The 24,035-nt window shown below is 36.0% G+C and overlaps 3 protein-coding genes across 4 annotated transcripts; 1 reads left to right on the top strand and 2 right to left on the bottom strand.

Annotated features, from left to right (window-relative positions):
* Window positions 1–520: 520 nt before the first annotated feature.
* Window positions 521–4,810, bottom strand: LOC127157308 (NACHT, LRR and PYD domains-containing protein 3). 2 transcript variants are annotated; one of them, XM_051100537.1, is made up of 3 exons: window positions 4,142–4,810; window positions 3,908–4,024; window positions 521–1,689 (listed from the first exon to the last, which is right to left on the bottom strand). In XM_051100537.1, the coding sequence occupies exons 1-3, from the start codon at window positions 4,342–4,344 to the stop codon at window positions 534–536; spliced, it is 1,476 nt and encodes a 491-aa protein (XP_050956494.1). In that variant the 5' UTR covers window positions 4,345–4,810; the 3' UTR covers window positions 521–533. The 2 variants fall into 2 exon arrangements, with proteins under 2 accessions (XP_050956494.1, XP_050956495.1); XM_051100538.1 differs by lacking the exon at window positions 3,908–4,024 and having other exon boundaries at window positions 4,142–4,808.
* A 2,758-nt stretch (window positions 4,811–7,568) lies between these two features.
* LOC127157309 (uncharacterized) lies at window positions 7,569–12,503 on the top strand. The gene is made up of 8 exons (XM_051100540.1): window positions 7,569–7,599; window positions 8,222–8,332; window positions 8,627–8,752; window positions 10,268–10,347; window positions 10,433–10,567; window positions 10,940–11,102; window positions 12,030–12,084; window positions 12,440–12,503. The coding sequence occupies exons 2-8, from the start codon at window positions 8,278–8,280 to the stop codon at window positions 12,501–12,503; spliced, it is 678 nt and encodes a 225-aa protein (XP_050956497.1). The 5' UTR covers window positions 7,569–7,599; window positions 8,222–8,277.
* A 9,446-nt stretch (window positions 12,504–21,949) lies between these two features.
* LOC127157310 (gastrula zinc finger protein XlCGF49.1) lies at window positions 21,950–23,762 on the bottom strand. The gene is made up of 3 exons (XM_051100541.1): window positions 23,699–23,762; window positions 23,263–23,406; window positions 21,950–22,802 (listed from the first exon to the last, which is right to left on the bottom strand). Exons 2-3 carry the CDS (start codon window positions 23,345–23,347, stop codon window positions 22,063–22,065), a joined length of 825 nt encoding a protein of 274 aa, XP_050956498.1. The 5' UTR covers window positions 23,348–23,406; window positions 23,699–23,762; the 3' UTR covers window positions 21,950–22,062.
* Window positions 23,763–24,035: the final 273 nt, after the last annotated feature.

Below are 24,035 nucleotides of genomic sequence, written 5' to 3' on the forward strand. Positions count from 1 at the left end.
CTGATCTTTCATCTCCAGCAGACAGAGGAACAAATTGATGGATCTTTCAGTGGGGAGACATTTGTCAGACTTTATTCTGTCTTTAATGTACTGTGAGGTTTTCTTAAGGCTCTCTGAGCTGTTTACTGTGTATGTAAGTAGATCCTTTAATAGTCTCTGATTGGACTCCAGTGAGATACCCAACAGGAACCGCAGAAACAGATCCAGCTGTCCATTCTCCCTCTGAAGGGCTTTATGGACAGTGTCCCTGTGGAGATTATGTACTTGATCCAAATACTGCAATGTGTTGTCATTTTTTATTATATAATAGTAAAACACATAGAAAGCAGCCAGAAACTCCTGAAAGCTCAGATGAATGAAGCAGTAGACTTTCCTCTGTTGAATCACAGATTCCTCCCGAAATATCTCAGTGCAAATCCCAGAATACACTGAGGCATCAGTGACGTCTATGCCACTCTTAATCAGGTCTTCTTCATAGAACATCACATTCCCCTCCATCAGCTGTTTGAAAGCCAGTTCAGCAAGTTTCATAATCACTTCTCTGTTGGATGGCAGGGGTTTCTCTGGATTTCTTTTTTATACTTCTGATTCTTCATGTTGATCTGAATCAGCAGGAAGTGGATGTACATTTCAGTCAAAGTTTGAGGAATTTCTGCACTCAGATCATCATTCAGGAGCTGTTGAAGCACAGTGGATGAGACCCAGCAGAAGACAGGGATGTGGCACATGATGTGGAGGCTTCTTGCTTTTCTAATGTGTGAGATGATTCTATTGGCTTGATGCTGGTCACTGATTCGCTTCCTGAAATATTCCTCCTTCTGAGGCTCATTGAATCCCTGAATTTCTGTCACACGGTTGATGTAGTTAGAGGGGATCTGATTGGCTGCTGCTGGTCTGGTGGTGATCCAGATGAGAGCAGAGGGAAGCAGATCTCCTTTCAGGATGTTTGAAATCAACAGACCCACTGATGAAATCTTAGTCACATCAGAAACTGTCTCTCTGTCCAAAAACAACAGTTTATTTCTGTTTTCATCCAGACCATCAAAGATGAACAAAACTTTACTCTCCTCATAAACCTTTGAATCCAGAACTTGAAGTTCAGGATGAAAGTCCAACAGAAGTCTGTGAAGACTGTACTGATGATCTTGGATCAAGTTCAGCTCTCGAAATGGAAGCACAAACATGAAATCGATATCCTGATTGGCTTTTCCCTCTGCCCAGTCCAGAATGAACTTCTGCACAGAGACGGTTTTTCCAATTCCAGCAATGCCTTTAGTAAGAACAGTCTTGATTTGATTTTTCTCCTCACATCCTGGTTCAGGTGAGGTTTTAAAAATGTCATTGCATTCAATTGGAATGTCTTGTGAGTGTTGTGTTCTAGTTGTGTTCTTCATCTGTAAAACTTCGTGTTCTTTATTGACCCCTACACTTTCTCCCTCTAAGATATAGAGCTGTGTGTAGATCCTGTTCAGGAGGGTTTGAGTCTCTTGTAGTTCGATTCCTTCAAACAATCTCTCATACCTGTTCTTCATGCTGTTTTTGTGTTGAACTTTGACTTTTTGAAAAACATCTTCTCCTGGTTGGTAAGAATGCTGATGCAGGTTTTCTGTCTCCTCTGTCTCTCCAAGCTTTTGTTTGGAGTCTATTTTTTGCTTCCTTTTCTTAGTCAGGCAGTATTCCAACCCACTGCTAAGAAGAAAAAAAAAGCATGTAATATAAGTTTGTCTACAATAGTCAACATTTAAAGTGGATCAAAAAAGTTAATCAAAGTTGTCCTAAGACATAAACAGGTATTGTTTTGGTTTTAGGATAACTTTGATAAAAGGTTTTCTTTCACTTCAAATGTTGACTAGTGTAGATGATAAAATTAATAAAACTTTCAAATATATCAACTCCAGATACAGACAAAATTGGAAAAATTTTAACATGCAATAAGAAAAAAGAATGTGTTTATTCCTTAATTATCTTTACATTTGATTTAACTGGCAAAAGCTAAAAAAAAATTCTGGCGACTTTACTGGCCAACTCAATGTAAATATATGTAAATATGAACACATTCTGAATTTGATGTCTGCAACAGCATACAGAAAATGTTGGGACATGTACATATTTACCACTGTGTCACTGCACCTTTCCTTTTAATTACACTTTTTTCAATTGTTTTGGAACAGGATATTAACAGGATTGGACTACAGCCAGGCCGAGAAGGGTCTGGCTACAGACGTGCACTTGCATTTTCAGACTTGCACTCTCAGACGCCTGCACTTCTGGAAGTGACGTCACTTGCAATTTTTTATATTGTATTTGTTTTGTTTATTTACTATTTTTTACATTTAATCTCTCAACATTTTACAACAGTAGCCAGGTGATGAAGACAAGAAAACAGAAAATAAATTACAATGTCACTCGCAATTGCCACTTGCACTCTCCGCTACCTGCGACGTCACTTGCAATCCACACAAATCGGGCATGTTGCCAACAGAGACAAGACGCTGTGGTGGTTAAACAATTAAAACTAATTTAATAGCATAACATACAGGGTCCTGCAAGTCATCTGTAAGAGATAAAGACAAGACCCGTAAATCCGTGGCCACAGAACAGCAGAATACACTTTTAAAAATAAAGGTGCTTAAAAGGATCTTCACAGCAATGCCACAGAAGAAACATTTTTGATTTCACAAAGAACCATTCAGTCAAAGGTTCTTTAAGGAACCATCTTTTTCTTACCTTTTTATATATTTATCTGAAGACCCTTCTTTCTCCACAAAGAACCTTTTGTGAAACAAAAAGGTTCTTCAGATGTTAAAGCTTCTTTATGGAACCATTTAGACAAAAAAGGTTCTTCTATGGCATTGTGAAGCACCTTTACTTTTAAGAGTGTATGAATGCAATGTGCAAAGTCTCCCATTAAGCATTTTTTTTTTCCCGTAGAAAACTATAAACACTTAATATGGCTTAATGTATTAAGATACATGGAAAGTGCAATTCAAAATATCTAATTTGATATACAGTTTATTAATTTAATGTACTTCAAGGCAATCATATGACCATGAACACAATGCGCAAACATAATGTACCATAATGGACAAAAACAATGATATAAAAGGGCTGTAGAGATTATTCTAAATGGGAATAAATGCAGCGTTGTGTTTATTCTGGGCTCACTTGCTTGTCTGTAGTTCTATTAATAATGAAGAGGAGCATATTGAGTTTAGTCTTTATCCTCTTAATCCGTTATGACACAATATGCCACGTTTTGCAGAGGAAAACACTATACACATATACATTGTATTGGTAAACTGTATGTTGCATTTGATCTTTTAATAGCACTATTTTAATACATTAAGCCATATTAAGTGTTAATTGTTTTCTACGGGAGGAAACGCTTAATGAGACTCTGCTGTTCTGTGGCCATGGATTTGCGGTTCTTGCAAGTGACATTGTAATTTATTTTATTTTTTATTTTCTTCTCCACCTGCCTTGCTGTACAAAGACTGAGATTTTTTTTGCATTCAAGTTTTTTCAGAATATTATGTGTGGATAATGGTTGAAGGCCAAAATTGTTTGTAATCTTGCTTTGAGATTTTTTTTTAAATTATTACTGCTAAAAAATACTCTCATGAAGTTAAGCACAAAGTGGTAAGCCACAACATATCTTTGCTTGTAAAGCCTGAGTCTTTATGTTTTACAAAATACAGTTACCTTGGTCAGTATAAACTAATCTTTTCTTAGTACTTTTCTCAGTTAAAAAAGGTTAAAGAGAATCAACAAATCACAGATTAATGTTTTTTTTTTGGAAATGGTGCGTGTAAAAATAAGGTTTGTTGCAAATTGTATCATGTTTGTAATAAATAGAGTTCATCAAAGCAACATTATATTAAGTCAACAACTCCATATTTATACTAACAAGGGATCAGAGGTCATGTTTGTATCACTGCGTGCAGAAAGATTGATCTTCATTGAGTCATCACTCTTTGCAGACACACAGCTAGGTCCTGGTGATGCTTCTCTTTTTCTCTTTTTCCTGCTGATAATGATAAATAAACAAACAAGCAAAACAATGTTTTAGCACCTCCTGCCACCACTGCAAGTCACTTTAAATAAAAGTATCTGCTAAATGCATAAATAATGAATTTTTTACCTGACTTCAGTGGTCATAGCTTCATCAGTAAATTTAGGTATATCAAACTGCATGGAGTTTTCAGACTTTACAGACACACGGCTAAGATCTGGAGATGATCCTCTTGGCATCTGGTGCAGATCAGCACCAGACTCTTCTGTTTTCCTGCAGAGACTTGTTTTAGATTTAGAATTCTCCTCCATTCTGTCTTCACTGAGATTCATTTTAGATGCAGTGACCTTCCTTCCTCAAAGTGTTTAAAGACTGATTTCACATCTAAACATGGAAACACAAAGTTAGATATAACATCTTTACAAGCCCTATTTACATCAAGTTTTAGAACTCAAAAATTTCTCATTAGTCTAAAAACAGTTCTGCCCAAAACAACAGGTTGCCAAAATGTATGATTCTATGATGTAAAAGTGTGGCTAAACACTGCCTCTGCAGAAGATCTGCTTCTACATCATTGCCTGTTTTTACTTTTGCTTCAGAGCCCAATATGTAACAATCATACATTTCTATCAGCCAAACTAGACTTTGCTTTTCAAAAAAAGCAAAATAAGGGCATTGCTCAGTTTGGTTAAAATTGTAAAAAGTGTAGTATCTGTACAAATAATGGCATTTGCTCTTGGAATAAAACAAGTAATAACTGAACTGGTTTTAAAATAATCTAGCAGACTCTGAAGTCAAATTCAAGCGTGAATTGCAGCTCTCAAAAGTTCTTCTGCTGCACACAGCTTAAAACATTTGACAGTTGCTTACACTAACTTGAGAAACCAGTTGTTCTTTTTACTTTCATTTGTTTTGTTTTTGTGACAAGATGAATGGCATCTACACAATTTTATAAAATCCAAAAAAAAAAAAAAAAAAAACATGATGCCTTTCTTAACAGATTTTAACACATTAATGCATACATGTATTTCACCAGTCTGAGAAAAAATCAAACTTGATTAAATCCATGGTCACCCATTGACATTTCCAGTTTAGGTAACCTTAGGTAACCTCTGTTTATTAGGAATATAAGAATACAAACATAAGTCTAAAAATCCCCTTCAAAAGCTGAAGTACAAATGGCAGCCCATTTTATATGACCATATTTGTAAAGTAAATTTCTGGACTTACCACAGAATATACAGACGTGTAGGTTCCCGTCTTTGAAACCGACTGAAATTGTTTGTTCTTTTCCTTTTTACTTTCACTTTGCTTATAAGGAATAAAGTTACTCTGTTTTTACTATTCCACCCCCGCCCTCTCCTCCCAAAAAGGGTGCAGTGTCTCAAACAGGGGTGGAGACTAATGTTCTGTTCTGTTAAATTTGTACTGCTCAGTATTGTTCCCTCGTCAAATCAGTAAAAGATGAGGATTCATGGATGACCTACTTAAGGCTTTTTGTGTATGACATTCTATTCTGTGATCTCATTGATGTTGCATTCTTCTTGACATTTATTATTCCTATCCCATTGAAATGAAGAGATATAATAGACACACTTCCAGATTCCATTTTAATGGTTTTGTTTTAAACTGACTCATTGCCACAGGAGCATAAGATGAAAATCATTGCACAATATACACAAACAACAATTTTGCAGTAAATATCAGAAACGGTATAACCTCTATGGAAAGTGTTGCCTATGTTCGCATTGAAAATAACAAGTAAAAACCAACCTGATTTGAAAGTCGTCTACTGAACTCTGAAGTCAAATTCGAGCTTGAATTTCAGTTCTCTGTTACCTTCAATTGTTGCTAGCTGCTGTGTAAGATCAGAAATTATTTCCCTATAAAGAAACTTGCACAAAACAGATGCCATACAACAAAACAATAAAAATCTCCAGAAAGAGCAAATGGCACCACTTTGCCCAAAGCTTCTCTCCTTGCTCATTTTATGATTTTACAACTTATTTGAAGATTTATTCATTCTGTTCTGGATATACAGTGCCTTGCGTAAGTATTCGTTCTTTTTTTCTTCTTCTTCTTCATTTTGTCTTATATTAAACTGCTTTAAATAACTTTTCTTTCTACATCTGTGTACACTCCATATACAGTAATGACAAAGCAAAACAGGTTTGAAACAACTTTGAAAGTTCATTTGAAATACAAACATGAAAGGATTCCATTGCATAAGTATTCAAACCTTTTCTGGGACACTTGAAATTTAGTTCAGGAGCATTCACATCGCTTGTAGATGTTACTACAGTTTGAGTGGAGTTAACCTGTGGCAAATTTATTTGAATGAATTTGATTTGGAAAGGCACATGCCTCTCAATAAAAGGTGTAACAGCTGAAAATGCATTTCAAAGCAAAAATCAAACCCTGGGATCAAAAGAACTGCTTATAGAGCTCAGAGACAGATGAGCACACATCTGGGGAAGAGTTCAGAAAAAAATCTGCTGCACTGAAGGTTCACAGAAGCATATTGTCTCCATTACCCTTAATGAAAGAAGTTTGAAACAACCAAAACTTATCCTAGAGCTGGACTCCTGGCCAAAGTGAGCAATTGATGGAGAAGAGCCTTGTCTAGACTGGTGACCAAGAAGCTGATGGTCACTCTAGTTGAGCTCTATGATCCTGTATGCAGATGGGGGAAACTTACAGAAGGACAAACATCACTGTAACACTCAACCAATCCAGTTTTTATGGTGCTATTGTGCCAAACTCAATCTTCTCCTCAGTGAAGATACATGAGAACACACTTGGAAAAGCAGCTAAAGAACTCTCAGATTGTGAGAAACAAGACTCTCTGGTCTGGTGAACCTCAATTCCAAGCATCATGTTTGAAGGAAACCAGGCACTGCTCATCATCTGTACAGTATCATCCCAACAGTAAAGTGTGGCGGTAGCAGGCTCATGCTGTAGGGCTGTTTTTCAGCAGCGGGGACTGAAGGACTTGTTAAAGTTGAAGAAAAGCTCAACACAGCACAATATAGTGATAGGCTCAATGAAAACCCAGTCCACAGCATTTGGAACCTATATGCAAATGTTTGTTTGATTATTTGTGTACAATTTGTTAAGAAATATTTCCTGCACCTTATAGTGGATTTACTATAAGACAAACCTAGCTTTGTTTAACAAACCAGTTGTTCCAATATGATTTGTATTGTAAACCTTAACTAGAAGTTAAGTGATTTTTTTTGTCATTTGTAATGTTTTCAGCTTCTGTAATTTCCTATACTTAATTTTTAAAATCATTCTGCACATTTCTACAGTTTACAAATACAAATTCCATCTGGCTCGAATCATGCACTGTCTTTCTTAATTAATATAAAGATAATATATCACCTTTATGTTTTTGTATAATCTTGAGTCAGAAACACTTCTTTGTTTATTTTCCTCTTGCAACTACTTAAAATGAATATGTGCTTCAAGAAACATTTTGTGATTTCAGACAGCAGTGTATGAATGTGGCTTTTATTGTGCTCTGGTGATATGACGTCATAAAGCTGCGCCGTGCTCGTCATCTGTTGTGATTCGGCTGAAGAAAGGTTTGTTTTTAAGTTTTTGAATCAATGCAAACTTTGAGATTAAACGTTTTTACAAGCTACCTAAACTAAACGAGCTAATCTTAAACTAGAACGTTGTAATACTTTATGTTAACGTTATTTTTGTGAGTAAAGCACATACTCAAATTAATAACAGAAAAAAGTGCGTCTTATTTCGCTCCCCGTGTGTGAATCAGTACATCGTTCAAGTACCGGAAAGAAGTGAGAAAAACGGATCCGAGTCATCTGAACCGAATCATTCGTAAAATGATTCATTGATTTGAAGCGCTTGAATCAAAGCACGCTGACGACAGAAGAGAACAACAAACACAATGTGTAATAGTAACTTTTACAAACCAGTTGTTGCAATGTTTTCATGAAAGTGTAATCCATTAAATTTTACGTAGAAATAATTGCATACCAAATATAATTCATAAATACCAAATATTAACTTTAATTGTTGTATTTATATTTTAATCAGATATTACGTCCATTATTTATCAGTCTGACTAACTCCCATACCAGTGCATGCTGAACTAGGGAGCTTAAATGAGACACACTCAGAGATTTTGTTTTTATTTTTGAGAATAATGTACTTTCTATTAATTATCCTCATCTTCAACAGTACAAAGTGTTCAGACACAGAAAAAAACAGCGTTTATTAAAGAGGAGAGTGAAGACATGAAGATTGAAGAAACATTCAGAGTCAAACATGAAGATACTGAGGAACAAACAGGTTGGTTTTCTTTCTCAAAGCTGAGCTATTTTGTTTTGTTCATTTTCTCAATTCATTTGCTAGTAGCAGGTGCTTTTGTACATCTTCTGCCCTCCTGCATCTTTCTCTCCTTTCGTTTTTGTTAGGATTTTAGCTAGAAAAAAGTGCTACTATAACGTTAGTAGGATTTCTACATCTATACTAGAAAAAAAAATCTACATTTCTACTCTTATTTTAGTGTTCTGGCTTAAACTAAATAACACATTGATGTTTAAGTATTTATGTAACTTAATCTTATTAATTTCCATATAAAAGCATTCGGAGTCAAACATAAAGAAACAGAGGAACAAACAAAGATGCCATTTATTAAAGAGGAGAGTGAAGACATGAAGATTGAAGAAACATTCAGAGTCAAACATGAAGATACTGAAGAACAAACAGGTTGGTTTTCATTCTTAAAGCTGAACTCACTCATTTGATCCCTATTAAAATGTCTGGCTCTATAGAAATAGAGATATGAGGAAAAATGCATGAGTAGCCTTAACAAAACATTTAACTAAAAAAAAAAAAAAAAAACACCACCACCAACAACAACAACAGGCAATCCATCCTTGGGCCTGTATTCTTAAAGCTTCTAAGAATCCTCTCAGAGAGCTCCTAATTCAGCTAAAAAAATGTATAACTAGGAATCGTGGGCCTTCACTTACCTATTTTTCCTGTTTTATCCTCATCTTAGATTCCAACGAAGAACAAAAAACGCAATCCTTTAAATTTGTTTGCTATGTATCCAAAAAAAAAGGATTACAGGGCTGCAGACCAACATTTGTGAGCAGTAGCACCAGTGCCACCAAGTTCTACAGATCATGTGAATTTGAATGATTCTCACTAGATCTCACAGCAACCTTATTCATTCTGTGGCAAATTCAAGTGCTTCTTACTGGATCTTGCAGTGCTGTAAACATGTTCTGAGCTTGGACTGGTTTACTTTCTCTGCACTTAATTATCAACCACGTCTCTTACTACTGCATACCTATACAATGAGTTTGCATTTTCATTCGGCATAGTATTTACAGGCTCATTTTCCAACTCCCCTAGAGTTAAACAGTTGAGTTTTACCATTTTTGAACCCATCCAGCCGATCTCCGGTTCTGGCGGTAGCACTTTTAGCATAGCTTAGCATAGATCATTGAATCTGATTAGACCATTAGCATCTTGCTCAAAAATTACCAAAGATTTTCAATATTTTTCCTATTTAAAACTTGACTCTTCTGTAGTGTGTACAAAGACTGACGAAAAATAAAAAGTTGCTATTTTCTAGGTCAATATGGCCAGGAACTATACTCTCATTCGGAGGTAATAATCAAGGAACCTTGCTGCCGTACCATGGGTGCAGCAGGTGGTCACGTTGGTTATGTTGGCGGAAGTTAGCCTATTTTCAGACGCTGCGTAATATCATTGCACCTGCTATATATCACCTTCTTTGATTCACCTCCAAATGTTTGTAGCGATTTCATTTTTACCTCTAATAAAACGCTTTATTGCACTATATCATTGTCCTGCACATTGCTTGTGTGTATATGTTTTTAATGTCTATATTTTAAATGTTCGATCTCACTTTGGGGTCGTAACAGTACGGTAGCGAAATTCCTTGATTATTACGCCGAAATGAGAGTATAGTTCCTAGCCATATCAGCCTAGGGAATTACAACTTTTCATTTTCTGTCAGTCTTAGTGCACGATGTAACTAAAAAAATATATCAAAAACTCACATATTGTTAGGATGTTTATTTTGGCCAACTCTCAAACACTCTTGATAATAATGAAGATAAATTAGTCTTTAATAAGTGTATCGTTTTTGAGAGGTACCCATCTACTTACTCTAAATTATCTTACATTTTGTATGTGATGTCTATTATTTTGTGTCAAATTTTGTCACTTTGTGTTGTTTTTGTATAGTCAAAACAGCAGGTTCAACTGTGCGTCAATGCCCCCACTGCCGGAACAAGATGAATTGCCGGAACCGGCGCTGTGTTAAGGTGATTGTGTCTAACTAACACTAGTTCTTTATATGGTATTGCATTTATTTTAATAAGCAATATTTCTGTTTCTCTGTTTTTGTAGTGTGGAAAATTGCTTGATTTTAAACACAGACAATCAGTACGTTTGGCAAAGTTTCGTGCTCAAGCCCAACAGTGGGCAACAACAACTATTAAGTCTCGGAATCAGTCAAGAGTTCTTGATAATTTAACTCTCATGGTAAGCAACATTTTTAATTTCCTCACACTTCCTGTACAAAAACAATTAAATGGCAACACAGTTTAAAGATGTTTTACATACAAGTACATAACCATAATACATTACATGTACATAAATAAATTTTAATTCCTGTAAACTGACAGTTCAAATGAAAAGTAATTCATATTATTTCTATTGATGTACTAGATCTAAATAGGAAGAACTCTTCAAATAAGCATTTGGCAAAGACACACACACACACACACACAAAAGCATGTTGGCTTGGAGTGACATGAGGTTAAACAGATGTTTGTTTGTTTTTTAATCTGTTTATTTCAGAATTATTACAAACCATTTTTAAAAGTTGTACTGTTTGACATTCTTGTATTTTAGATGGAAAAGCTTAAAGCTCTTGGATATGTCCCTCTTCTTTTACTGGGGAAATGTTCCAAGGCCCAAAATTGGACAGCAGAGGTCCAATGTCCCCTTGAGTTCCCACCTGAGGGACATGGTGTGATGGAAAAAATTATCATACTTTTTGAGCATATTTTACAGGGTAAGACATATCGGCGAGCACCAATACTTAAATGTTTCTCTAATATTTTAACGTGTACAGTAAGTTCTGTAGCTTTTTTGTTTGTTTGTTTTGTTTAGATTATGTTAATATGATTTTATGGGTGCATTTTGGAAAAAATATATTTTTAAGGTTGACGTCCAGAAAAAGAACAAGAAGTCACAGAAGGTAATGAGGCAGAAAGTCAGAGAACAATGCAGAGGTGGAAAGACTGGGAGTGGAAGAGCAACAAATCGAAAGTAGGGAGGAAGAACCAGAGAGGCCTGTTGAGGAAGAGAGAGACAAGGTGACAAAAAAGACTGAACAGAAAAGAAAGTTTAATGCATTTGAGATGGAGGAAAAGGAAGAGGGAAAAGAGTTTGAGGGAGTCGTATTTAAAAGCAAATTGGTGAGAACATAAGGTGACGCAAAGATTTTAGATATAGGAACATGTTGCACTCCTATTACTTAAGAATGGGAGAAAGCATAACTCTCAACATGGAAAATTAATCAAGTCATCCCAGCTGCCATTAGAAGCTCTAGCTGCTAGAAAGAGACAGTATTGAGACGCACATGTATGTGCATGCACATTGACTGGTCTAGTCTGAAAAGTAATTTTTTTAAACTCTATTTGAACATAAGAAGCAAAAGTTACGAGACAGTTGTTGTCAGAGTTCATTGGTGATTTCAAATGTGAGATTTAATCATAAGCTTAGTGAACAGTTTCCCCATTCAAAAAGACAGAAGCTACACATGGATGCCTGAGAGGCAAAAATGACCGCAGAGTAAAATGACCTGTCTTAAAGGGACTTTGGGTAAAGTCAGTGCAATAAACAAGGAACAGTGTGAACTCAGGCTCAGTGAAAATTGTTCTTTGACATGCACTTAAACTAATGCTAAAAACTTTTTCTTTTTTTACTTTCTTCATAGCAAATCACCTGTCAACATGGCAGCAAAAAGAAAGCGGCAAAAAAGATGGACGCAGGTATAAAATGTTATACAATACAATTTAGCTCTGGTCTCAAACTTAGTTCCTCGAGGGCCACAGCCCTGCACAGTTTAGCTCCAACCAGCTCCAGCTACACCTGCTTGGAAGCTTCTAGTGGTGCTTCTCAAATTCATGCTTCCTCATTTCCTCACTCCTCTTGATTGAACTCAGCCATCTTGAAGAACATCTCAATTCTCTAATTGCAATTTAGTTTATTTTATCTGTCTATTAAAATATTTTTCATCTATCTACTCTTTTATCTGTTTCTATTTTGTTTTTTTTTTCTTTGATTTATTTTTTTTATACCTAATTGTTTATTTATTTATCTCTTATTTATCGATCCTTCTTAAAGAACAAACATGTCTGGCCAAAAAAGGACCTGGCAGCAAGTCAATGGCAGCAGGGCTGGTAAGTGACTTGATAGCTGAAAAAAAGGATGAATTAAGTGAATGTGTTTGCTGACATTTTATTGTCTGTACTGACTTTAGGATAAAAAAAAAAAAAAAGGCTTGTATGTCTGGCCCTCCAACACAAGACTTCACCACAGCAGAGGAGCTGAATAAAGGGAAGCCAGTGATGGAAGGGATCCAGGGAGAAACAGACACTGACTCTGGCCCTGCAAGAGAAACTGACCTCTTCAGACAAGGTACATTGTTGTTGTACTACTGCACATGGAAAACAATCAAATATTTAGATTTTGTTATGTGGACTGACTTTGCCTTACCTTGCAGTGTCTGGTAACACACTTACACATCTGGAGCCACCAGTCTATGATCCGGTGAGTACTCTTTATTAAAACCAGAGGCTTGGCATGTCCTGTCAAAACTATTAATACAAGTTCCATTAAAAATGGCAGAGGGAAGGCACATCCGCAGTGGAGTGCACTTCGGACAACGATGATGATGATGTGTCGCTGGACTCCAGAAGGCTTGAGGTATCGTGTCAATTTTGTGGAAAAGACAAATTTTTTAGTCCATAATACATAAGAAGTTAGTGATGTGGTACTAATAGAAAATGGCGGTAACACTTTAGAATACAGATCCGTCATTAGTGAATAACTACACAGGAACAAATGACTAATGCACTATTAATGTTCTAGTATCTACTATTGACTAACAAGAAACTCTGATTAACAAATCGGTAAGTAATAGTGCTCAGTTGATCATGGTAGTTCACTATTAGCTAATCAGTAACTACTATTTTTTCATATCTCCCAGAGAACTAATAGGAACTACTATATACATGTTAATAATTAATGTAAATAATGCAAAATGTATAATTAATTATAAAGTGAAGATCATGGTAACACACTAGTAATGACTCAGGTAATACCAAATACTTCAGAAGGAATTACTTATTTTTTGGATCCATATTCTAAAGTGAAGATCATGGTAACTCCTTAGTAATGACTGAAATCATTAAAAACTATTGAGGGTTTTGTAAGGTTCTAGATAGTTATACTTCCAATGGCTTTGGTAACACTTGAGTCGTTACTAGTGGGTTACCATGATCTTCACTTTAGAATACGGATCCAAATAATTAGTAATTCCTTGTGAAGTATATAGTAACACTTACGTCATTATTATCCAAAACCTTACATACAGTCAGGTCCATATATATTTAGACACTGACACACGTTTCATAATTTCGGCTCTGTATGCCACTAGAATAGTTTTAAAATGATACAATCAAGATTAAATTGAAGTGCAGACTTTAAGCTTTAATTCAAGGGGTTGAACAAAAATATGACATAAAATGCTAAGGAATTACAACCATTTTTATACACAGACCCCCCATTTTCAGGGGCTCAAAAGTAATTGGACAAATAAACATAATCATAAATAAAATGTTCATTTTTAATATTTTGTTGAGAATCCTTTGCAGGCAATGACTGTCTTAAGTCTGGAACTCATGGACATTACAATAGACTGGGTTTCCTCCTTTGTGGTGCTTTGCCAGGCCTTTACTGCAGCTGACTTCAGTTGTTGTTGGTTTGTGGGTCTTTCTGCCTTTAGTTTTGTCTTCAGCAAATGAAATGCATGCTCAATCAATTTGAAATCAGAAGATTGACTTGGCCATTGCAGAATGTTCCACTTTTTTACCTTTAAAAACTCCTGGGTTGCTTTTGCTGTATGTTTTAGGTCATCGTCCATTTGTACTATGAAGAGCCGCCCAAACAACTTTGCTCCATTTAACTGAATCTGGGCAGACAGTATATCCCTATACACTTCAGAATTCTTCCGGCTGCTTCTGTCTTCTGTCACATCATCACTAAACACCGGTAACCCAGTGCCACTGGAAGCCATGCATGCTCATGCCATTACACTGCTCCACCATGTTTCACAGATGATGATGTAGGCTTTGGATCATGAGCTGTTCCAAGCCTTCTCCATACTTTTTTCTTCCCATCTTTCTGGTACACGTTGATTTTAATTTCAGCAGTCCAAAAAAAGCTTTTCCAGAGGTGGTCTGGGTTTTTTAAATGTTTTTTGACAAAGTCTAATCTGGCCTTGTTTGCACCTTGTGGTAAACCCTCTCTATTTTGCTCTCGTGAAGTCTTCTCTTAATTGTAGACTTTGACAGTGACACGCCTATCTCCTGGAAAGTGTTCTTCACTTGGCTGGATGTTGTAAAACTTCTTTATTACCATGGAGAGGATCATCCAATCTGTCGTCCTTTGTGAACGTCCAGGCCTTTTTATGTTGCTGAGCTCACCAGTGTGTTCTTTTTCTTCTCAGAATTCACCAAACTGTTGATTTGGCCACTCCTAATGTTCCTGCTATCTCTCTGATGCATTTCTTTTGTTTTTGAAGCCTAACAATTGTCTGTTTTACTTGCATGCAGAGCTCCTTTGACTGCATGATGGGTTCAGAGCAACAGCTTCCAAATGCAAATGGCACACTTAGAATAAGCTCCAAACCTTTTACCTGGTTAATTGATGTAGAAAAAATGAAGGAATAGCCCACAACTGTCCGTGAAACAGCTTTTGAGTCAACTGTCCAATTACTTATGGTCCCTTGAAAAAGGGGGGAGGTACATATTAAAGAGCTGTAATTCCTTAACTTTTCTGCCCTAAAAATTAAAGCTCAGAGTGTTCACTTTAATCCTATATTCATTGTATAACTGTAACTTGAATATGTTTTGGTCAACAGCTAAAATAATAAAAATTGTGTCAGTGTCCAAATATATATGGACCTGACTATACCTCAATAGCTTACCATGATTTCAGTCATTACTAGAGAGTTATCATGATCTTCACTTTAGAATACTGATCCAAAAAAATAGCAATTCCTTCGAGATTTTTTGGTAATACCTGAGTCATTACTAGTGGGTTAACATGATCTTTACTATATATTTTGCATCATTCACATTAATTATGAACATGTATATAGTAGTTCTTAGTAGTTCCTTGGAAGATATGAAACAATAGTAGTTACTGATTAGCTAATAGTGATCTACAATGTTCCACTGAGCTCTAGTACTTACTGATTTGTTAATCAGAGTTTCTTGTTAGTCAACAGTAGTTACTAGAACGTTAATAGTGCATTAGTCATTTGTTCCTGTGTAGTTATTCACTAATGACGGATCTGTATTCTAAAGTGTTACCAAAATGTTAAATTTGTAACAGGATCCAGACACTGTGCAGCCTGATGAGCAGCCTGGTAACATAGTGAGTATTGCCTAAAGTAAATCTACATTACACACAAATCCTGCTGTGCTAATTGATGGGTGTTTTACAGAATTCACAAACTGTCAGACCTCTCTACACCACGCATCTTAAGAGACAGATAGACTTGGCAGAAGTCAAGATCAAAGTGAACAAAAGAAAGCTGCAGGACATGGACACTGAGACAGAAATTAAACGCAAGACACTGAGAAAACTGGACTTGGAAATCCAGAAACTAGAAAGAGAAGTGAGTGATTTCAGTTCACACTGTAACCAGGACTGTAACACAATGTATTAATCACCATTATTTTTATCTCTTCAAAGCTCCAAGATGACAAGTGATGACAGCAAAATAAAATAAAAAATAAAAAGATAAATAAAAATTGATGCCCAGTATGCCATATAGTCATTGATCCAGTGAAGTGGAACTAGAATTTGTGAAGATAAACACAGTTTGTGCTACCAATGCCATGGAGTGACATTGTTTTTTATTAAAGAATAGGCTAGATCAAAACAAAATTAACTGACATAATTTGCTGTATATTGTTTACTTGGATATAACTAAACGAAACAGAGGTTTAGTATAAGCTGTAGACCCCGCTGTAAAACAGCGCTGATGGTTTCGCTCAGGTGGTAACTGACTCCATTTCATAGTTTTATTCCGTTTCTCTAATGGTTTCATTCATCCAGTCTTACTTGACCTTCCCCCATGTGTGAGTGATTGTATGTTTGTTTGTTTAGATTAGTTGTTAGTGTTTAGTTAATAAAACCTTTGAGCACAAAGTACACAAGTTTGCACTGCTTGTTTCTGATTCTGTCACTGCTTGTGAATATTGTCCCTTTTACGATCCGATGTTGTGCCATGCTGCAATGCATCAGTACTGTAAGAAATGCACTTTCTGTGGCTGAGAAAATATAATTTCTTAATACAAAATTACACTGGATGTTTGCTGGACAAACATTATCAATGTTGCCAATAATAATGCTGGGGGTGGAGCTTGATGTTGCAGGGCGGGGCCACGGTGGGATTTTTTTGGACAAAATTGTAATATTAAACAGCCCAAACTTTTAGATGAACATACAAATGAATAAAGACAAGAGTTATATGTGAACCAGTATATATATATATATATATTTGCACTTTTGTGATTTTAGTTGAAGAATTTTTTATGATACTAAGGTGATTTTACTAACTATTAACATCGCTGATATGCCAAGTTTTTGTCAGTGCACTTTGGTGAATTCTCTCATCAGAAAAGAAAAGTGCAGATGTACATGCAATGTAAATAAGAGATTCATTCATCATACACTGCAGACAGCTCCACTTATTATAACTGGAGCTCTTTTAGAGTGCTTACACTCACGTTAGACTGAATTCAGTGATATTCTTTGATAACGTAAATGTTCTTCGCTCACCTTATAATTTGTTCGTTGTTTAAACAATAGTGGACATGTGCTGTTAAAATCAAACTTAAAATGTCTTTTTATTAAACGGGATTTAGGTTAAATATAAATCCAGTGTTACTAAAATATTTTATGACATAATATTTGCCTAAAAAGTTATGATGTGCGTAGTTAATAGATTACACTACCGTGGTTTGAGCGTGTTTAATTAAAGAGCTGTGTTTATGTGATTGTGGGTGGCCGTCTTGAGAAGCAAGAATGCTTCAGAAAACGGCTCAAAAAAAGGATGAGGGTGTGAATGGTTTTTACAAGTCTGAACGTAAGATTATGGTAATATCGCGTGAACATTTCACACAAAATTTTGTCAGTGAGGGGGAGATGCAGGGAAACGAGGTGCACAAGAAAAATACAACTACACTATACTTCTGCTCAGTTTAATATATAATTAATATAATTAAAATAATCACAAAACTATCAAAAATATTATGTATCTTGAGGATGATCAAGGGGCACAAGGAAAATCTTAGACCCAGCCCTGTGGCGGAGGGTGCTGCAGTGTTTTAATCATTGCAGCAGCTCTTTTTAAGTTCAGCTGGCTCCTTTGGAGTGCTACATTTATTGTTTCTGTGTGTAGGAATAAAAAACTCAAAGGTTTCAACATGAAGAATTTCCAAATTTCTGAAGATGTGACAGAAGTCCATTTGCCTTTCCTCCATCTTCACCTTTGTCACACAGACAAAGATTCTTAAAATGCCATTATCGTGCTGTAATTTGAAGCAACAGACTGTAACGAAGCAGCTTTTAGTGCCCAGCGCATTGGGCACAGTGGATATAAATACTGCACATCTTGGCATTGAAACTGCTGAAACCAAGTAAGTCTCTTTGGAGAATTTCTTATTTAGTGTTATCAGGTAACAAATAAGTACCAGGAAGTTTCAACAGGCTGGGATGCTTTGGCCAACATCCTGTACCACCAAATTAATGAGGTGTCCATACAGTGGATGTACATGGCTCAGGGCTCCATTTCTTATACGTGAGCCTGTAGACCTCTTTGAATGCCAGAAACATTTTCTGCACCATCATAACACTGTTCTCTACATTTTCAGATTGGCAGGAATCTCTTTAAAGCATCTTTCGAAGAGTTCAACAAGCGTGTCTGCAGTAATGTTAGATGTCTCATAAAATCTTGCAAATAATTCCTCTGATTTCCAACTGTTCTGTTACAAAACGGAAATATATTGACACCTGCTCTTTTACAATAATGTCAGCCGTCTCATCTAAAATCACAGGACAAATTCAGCACTCTGTATTTCATTGATTATAATTTGCAGCATAATGAGCCATAACTTCCAACTCGTTAAGAATATCACGAGAAAGCCATTTGCTCTCCTTACAAGCCAACCATGACATAAGCACGGGAACATCTTGAGTTTGTAAATGTAACAATTGAATTAAATTGGAATCCTCATCCATGGCCTCGAATTGCCAATCCCTGGCACACAAGAAACTGGAGAGATGATAAAACACAATAAAGCAATTCTCACGTTTTTCATCATCTTTTGTTTTCCTGAATTTAGAGCAGTAGCCACATTAGTTCTAGCATCGGTAGCAACTCCAGCAACTGTAGCAGTGCTAACCACAGCTCAGTGAAGATTGAACTTCATGACACCTAAATCTTTCCAGTGCTTTTAACCAAGTAGAAAAACCATCTTTTACAAATAATTTAGAGGATTCTTCTGCATGTGTGGTAATGGAAGCAGGGCATGCATATCTTTTGCTTTAGAGCACAAAAGTTCACAAAGTTAATAAAGACCTCCTGTAGTGAATCGATGCGTTTTTGTAAGAAAAATATCCATATTTAAAACGTAAGAATCACTTTAATCTAGCTTGTGCTAACGGTTGTACACGGAACTTGCTACTTTGGTAAGGGGCGTGGCAGTACTGAAACAGTGTCTAAGCTGTTCGCCAATCGCAACGCAGTGGGACAGCTAACCAATCACAACAGGCCCTTCATTAAACCCGGAACTAATGGAGCCTTTTGTGCCAGGCTGGCAGAAATGTATTGTAATAATGTAAATTATGTTAAAAAGAATGCGTTTTTGAACCACCAAGCATGAGAGCATGTTCTAGTACACCCCCAAAACAAAATCAAGACTTTGTAAAAGAGCATAATAGGACCCCTTTAAAAGGGTAATTTTCCCTTGCTTTACCCCTATAGCTAAACAGCAATGCTAACTGTAAAAAACGGACTTTAGGCCTGCTTATTTGTATGTATTGTGTAATTAATACATTTCGTATCAATCCATGTTCATTTTTACCGTGAGCACTGTCACTTTAATTCAGTGTGTGCAGCACAGGTAACATAGACTCAGTGCAGAAACTCCTGTTTATTTTTGTTGATCATCAGAGTGATCGTTTACCAAATCAAAAAGTTTACATTCGTATGTTTTTGGTTTTTTTTTTGTATTGATTATATTTATTTTTTATATCAATGCTGTTTAAGACAATATAGCACCACCCCCTGACTATTATAATGTGACAAATCCATTAAAGAATAGGCTACCTTAATTAATTCTGACATAATAATCCACCATAGCTTACTTTCTTTTCTTTTCTTTTATTATTATTTGTTCTGTACAAAGTTTTCTCTCTGTAAAATTTGGTGTGGGCAACAGCTAACAACGTTGATAGCTCATTTAAAGGTAATGACACTACCAGTAAATTGGACTGATTTTAACCGTCACACTAAATAGAATAGAGGTGGGAGTCGGGAGTTGGAGTCAACACCAAAAAACCTGGAATTAAACACCCCTATGGAAAAGCTCTCAATGTGTCTATTTAAAATGTTGTGTATTACAAACACTTATTGTACAAACACCCACTGAATAGTAAATATTGGTGATACAGAATTGGTGAGACAAAAATATGTTGTTTAGTACAAAAGAAGTAAATCTATTGAAAAATGAGTGATTAAGATCAACAGTTGTCTTCGTCTGAGAGGCATAACAGGCTCTTGCAGTGAATCTTTAAGGGGGTCATCGGATGCTAAGTTCACTTTTTCATGTTGTTTGAACATTAATGTGTGTTGTCAGTGTATGTACAAATCTACCCTATAATGATAAAAATCCATGCAGCGGTTTTTAATTAATCTGTAAAAATAATATCCCTGAATTACCTTGAATCAGCCGTCACAGTCCGCCCTCTTTGTTTCGATGCTGGAGCAGGGATGTAAGTTAGACAAGAATATCTCAGATTGAGTGATTGAGGTGTTGTGTTGCTTAATGTAATAATGAACATAGTGGTCATCACTTACTCCTGACATCTGAGCCACTGAAGATGCAGTGGATTATGTTTGTTTGTGAAGGGAATGCACCTCCCGATCTACATATATCCATCTATGTTTGCGCGAATCATTCATGATCCAGCTTCACTTACAGCAGAAGTGACTATAAGGGTTTTTTTTATAAATCTTTGCGATCGCCTTTCCTTACAACGTGGTAGTTAGGAAGTTTAGCGGCTAAACGCAGCTAAATGCGGCTAATGTAAACAACACCGTCTTTTCCACAGAAAGAAGAGGGGGGCGGGGCGAGCAGAGCTCATTTGCATTTAAAGGAACAACCCCTTAGAATGAGATGATTTTTGCTGAGCTCATTTTGACAAGGTAAAAAGGGTGTTGTTTTACCAAACCACTGAGAATTTTTAATCAAAGTATATTAGAGACTTTTCATTAAGACCCTAAAGAATCATATCAACTTGTGGAAAATGGGCATCCGATGACCCCTTTAATGAAACATAAACATGAAAGTAATAAAACTTTCACATCTTAATTTCTTTCTGACAGTGACATGTTTGTGACGACAAGTAGAGTAGGTTGGTCACAACTTGTGCTTTGTTTTTTGCCAATTTCATATTAACAAGAATTGCAGAATACTTTTTAAAATGCATTTTCTATTTTCATACCTGGAAAATTCTATTTAAATTGACTATACTTAAAAAGGTAACAATACTACCGCAAAAATGATGTTATGTGTTACTACTTTCTCCCAGGTTAAAAGAGACTCTGCAGAGGAGAAAGGGGCAGTTGTCAATTTAGCACTGTCCTGGGACCTGCCACGAGTCACAGAAAGTAACCGCAGATGGGTATGAGCAGCCTCTTTTTCATGCTGTAAGCACTTTAATTAAATTGCATTTGTCTCTCGTGATCTTAAAATGTATTCTCTAAGCCACGAGTGATAAAGTTTAATTTACTGCTATTATGATGTGAGACAAGAATGTTGCCTCGCTCTGTTACGCTGCACCATTTGCTTCACTGTCTCAACTGAAACTGCTTCAGAAAGTCATTGCTGTAATTAGAAGTGTATGAGTGATGATTCACATTACTTGTGCTTTCTCCTTACATGTTAAGTTTCACAGCATTCTTATAAATAGTATAGCACACATTCAAATCATTTCCTGTTACTGGTTTTAACCAGTTAAAGAATGTAATTTTCCAAGCTATTTTCTGTTAGATTACTGTTTGTTCACCTAAATGCAACAGATGTGCCTGTTTTGTTTTCAAAAATGTAAAAAACCTGCAAAAGGGCTTGAGGGCTTTCTGCCATCATTTATGATATTAGACTTTGTATGGTTTTAAAGTTGTTGAAAGTGAATTTAATGCTTTTACAGACTTTTGAAGAACCTACAGGTTTCATACTTTCTCTAGAGTGAATGAACAGGTGAATTTTGAAATTTTAGAATAAATCTCAGAATTTATTGCCATGAGTTTACAAATTACTCATCAGATACATTTGATATATAAAACTCACACTGAAGATGCATGCAAAAGACCTGTGACTGTCATAAAGGGTATAAAGGGTTTTATGTCTGAAACTCTTTCTACATTGTTGGCAGGTGAAAAACTTCTCTCAAGTGTGAGCTCTCATGTGAGTCCCGAGGTTTGCTTTTTTAAGGAAAGTCTTTCCACAGTCAGTACACATAAAAGGCTCCTGTCCAGTGTGAGTCATTATGTGCTTCTTAAGTTGATTCCTGTCTGTGAAACTCAATCCACACTGATGGCAGATAAAACAGCTCTCTCTTAAGTGAATCTTCATGTGCTTTTTAAAGCTTTCTGTATACGGGAAACATTTTCCACACTGATCACATGTGTAAGGTTTCTCTCCAGTGTGAACTCTCATGTGAATCTTGAGTTTTCCTTTTCGATTCAAGGTTTTTCCACACAGTTTGCAGGTGAACGGCTTCTCTCCAGTGTGAATTCTCATATGATTATGAACGGTTGCTTTATGTGAGAAACGCTTTCCACACTGACCACATTCAAACGGCTTCTCTCCAGTGTGAATTCTCAAGTGACTCTTAAGATCATCTGTTCGCAGGAAGCTCTTCCCACAATGCTGGCATGTGTACGGCTTCTCTCCAGTGTGAATTCTCATGTGCACTTTAAGGTTTCCGTTTTTACTAAAACTCTTTCCACAGTGTTGGCAGATGAAATGACTTGTAGTTCCAGTCTTCTGAGCTCTTGTTTGAGAGGTAAACTTTTCAGTCTGTGAAAAACTACAAGATTTTTTTCCAGTTATGAAATCACGATGTTTCATATCTTTCTCTTCCATTTCATTCAGATCTGGACTCTCCACTTTCACTGCCACAATGTCTAAGGTGAAAAGACAAAAACATGTTAAGCCCAGTTTAATAACGTAGCACTTTAAGGGGTCATCGGATGCCCATTTTCCACAAGTTGATATGATTCTTTAGGGTCTTAATGAAAAGTCTCTAATGTACTTTGATTACAAATTCTCAATTGTTTTTCTTCAACAACCTGGAAACAAAGTCATGTTTACAAGACACTAGTAAAGTGAGAGCTTTTGAGAACAGAGTCAATTATAGACAACAAATATAAAGTTGATTGTTTGCATTTCATGGCTTACTTTATATAAAATGTTTTGATACAGTTCCATAATTAAACAAAAATGTTGGGGTTTAAAATTACAGAAAAAATAAATGTTTAATTACTACACTCATGACATTCTACAAAAATATAATTAATTTCTGTAGAGTTGGACATTTTAATAAGGATCAAATGAGTGAGTTCAGCTTTGAGAATGAAAACCAACCTGTTTGTTCCTCAGTATCTTCAAGTTTGACTGTGAATGTTTCTTCAATCTTCATGTCTTCACTCTCCTCTTTAATAAACACCATCTTTATAAGGATCTCAGTTGATTTACCAGGAGTTTTTCTGTGTGTTTAAACACTCTGTCCTGTTTAAGATGAAAATAACTAACAATTAATTAACTGTAAAACAATCCAAACTAAATCTCTGGCTGCATCTCAGTCAGCTCCCTAGTTCATTATTCAGTGCACTGGTAGCCTAAAGGAGCCAGTTCAGAGTGATAGTTAATAGCCTTTAATCAACAGATTAGACACAAAAAACACTCAAATGAATAAAAAGAACATATTACATAGAAGATTCCTATTTGCATTAAGATTAATTTGGTCTTCTCTGAGTAGCATGTTAGATTTAGTATGTTACAAGTTCATATATGTCATTACACATGTTTGTTTGTTATTTTCGTTGCATTTACACAGCTTTAGGCAGCAGTGTCTTCCGCGTGTGGTGAATCGAAACAGTGAATCATTTTGCGAATCAATTGATTCAATTGACTCGGAATTTCGAAAAGATTCGTTTCTCCATCACTACTCGCCAGTGACTGAATTCGTGTTTATGATGAACTGATTCACGATATAGGGAGCGAAATGAGACGCACCGTTTCTGTTACTTATGTGCCGGACCGCTTTATTCACACAAAATAACCGTAATAAGGACAGTGTTACACTCGGTAATAATTTAGTTCACAGTTTTATGTACAAATCTCTAAACGACTTGTTT

This window comes from Labeo rohita, unplaced genomic scaffold (genome assembly GCF_022985175.1).
Source record: "Labeo rohita strain BAU-BD-2019 unplaced genomic scaffold, IGBB_LRoh.1.0 scaffold_1033, whole genome shotgun sequence".
In the NCBI taxonomy this organism is placed as follows: domain Eukaryota; kingdom Metazoa; phylum Chordata; class Actinopteri; order Cypriniformes; family Cyprinidae; genus Labeo; species Labeo rohita.

What these genes read in the sequence shown, in the direction of transcription:
- LOC127157309 (XM_051100540.1), top strand. Translation starts at nt 8,278, where the DNA reads ATGAAGATTGAAGAAACATTCAGAGTCAAACATGAAGATACTGAGGAA. An exon ending in AGATACTGAGGAACAAACAG is followed by an intron (nt 8,333 to 8,626) that starts GTTGGTTTTCTT and finishes TCCATATAAAAG; the next exon opens with CATTCGGAGTCAAACATAAA. An exon ending in TTTTGAGCATATTTTACAGG is followed by an intron (nt 11,103 to 12,029) that starts GTAAGACATATC and finishes CTTTCTTCATAG; the next exon opens with CAAATCACCTGTCAACATGG.
- LOC127157308 (XM_051100537.1), bottom strand. Translation starts at nt 4,344, where the DNA reads ATGAATCTCAGTGAAGACAGAATGGAGGAGAATTCTAAATCTAAAACA. An exon ending in GCTATGACCACTGAAGTCAG is followed by an intron (nt 4,025 to 4,141) that starts GTAAAAAATTCA and finishes CATTATCAGCAG; the next exon opens with GAAAAAGAGAAAAAGAGAAG. An exon ending in AACATGACCTCTGATCCCTT is followed by an intron (nt 1,690 to 3,907) that starts GTTAGTATAAAT and finishes TTTTCTTCTTAG; the next exon opens with CAGTGGGTTGGAATACTGCC.
- LOC127157310 (XM_051100541.1), bottom strand. Translation starts at nt 23,347, where the DNA reads ATGGTGTTTATTAAAGAGGAGAGTGAAGACATGAAGATTGAAGAAACA. An exon ending in AGATACTGAGGAACAAACAG is followed by an intron (nt 22,803 to 23,262) that starts GTTGGTTTTCAT and finishes TTTTCACCTTAG; the next exon opens with ACATTGTGGCAGTGAAAGTG.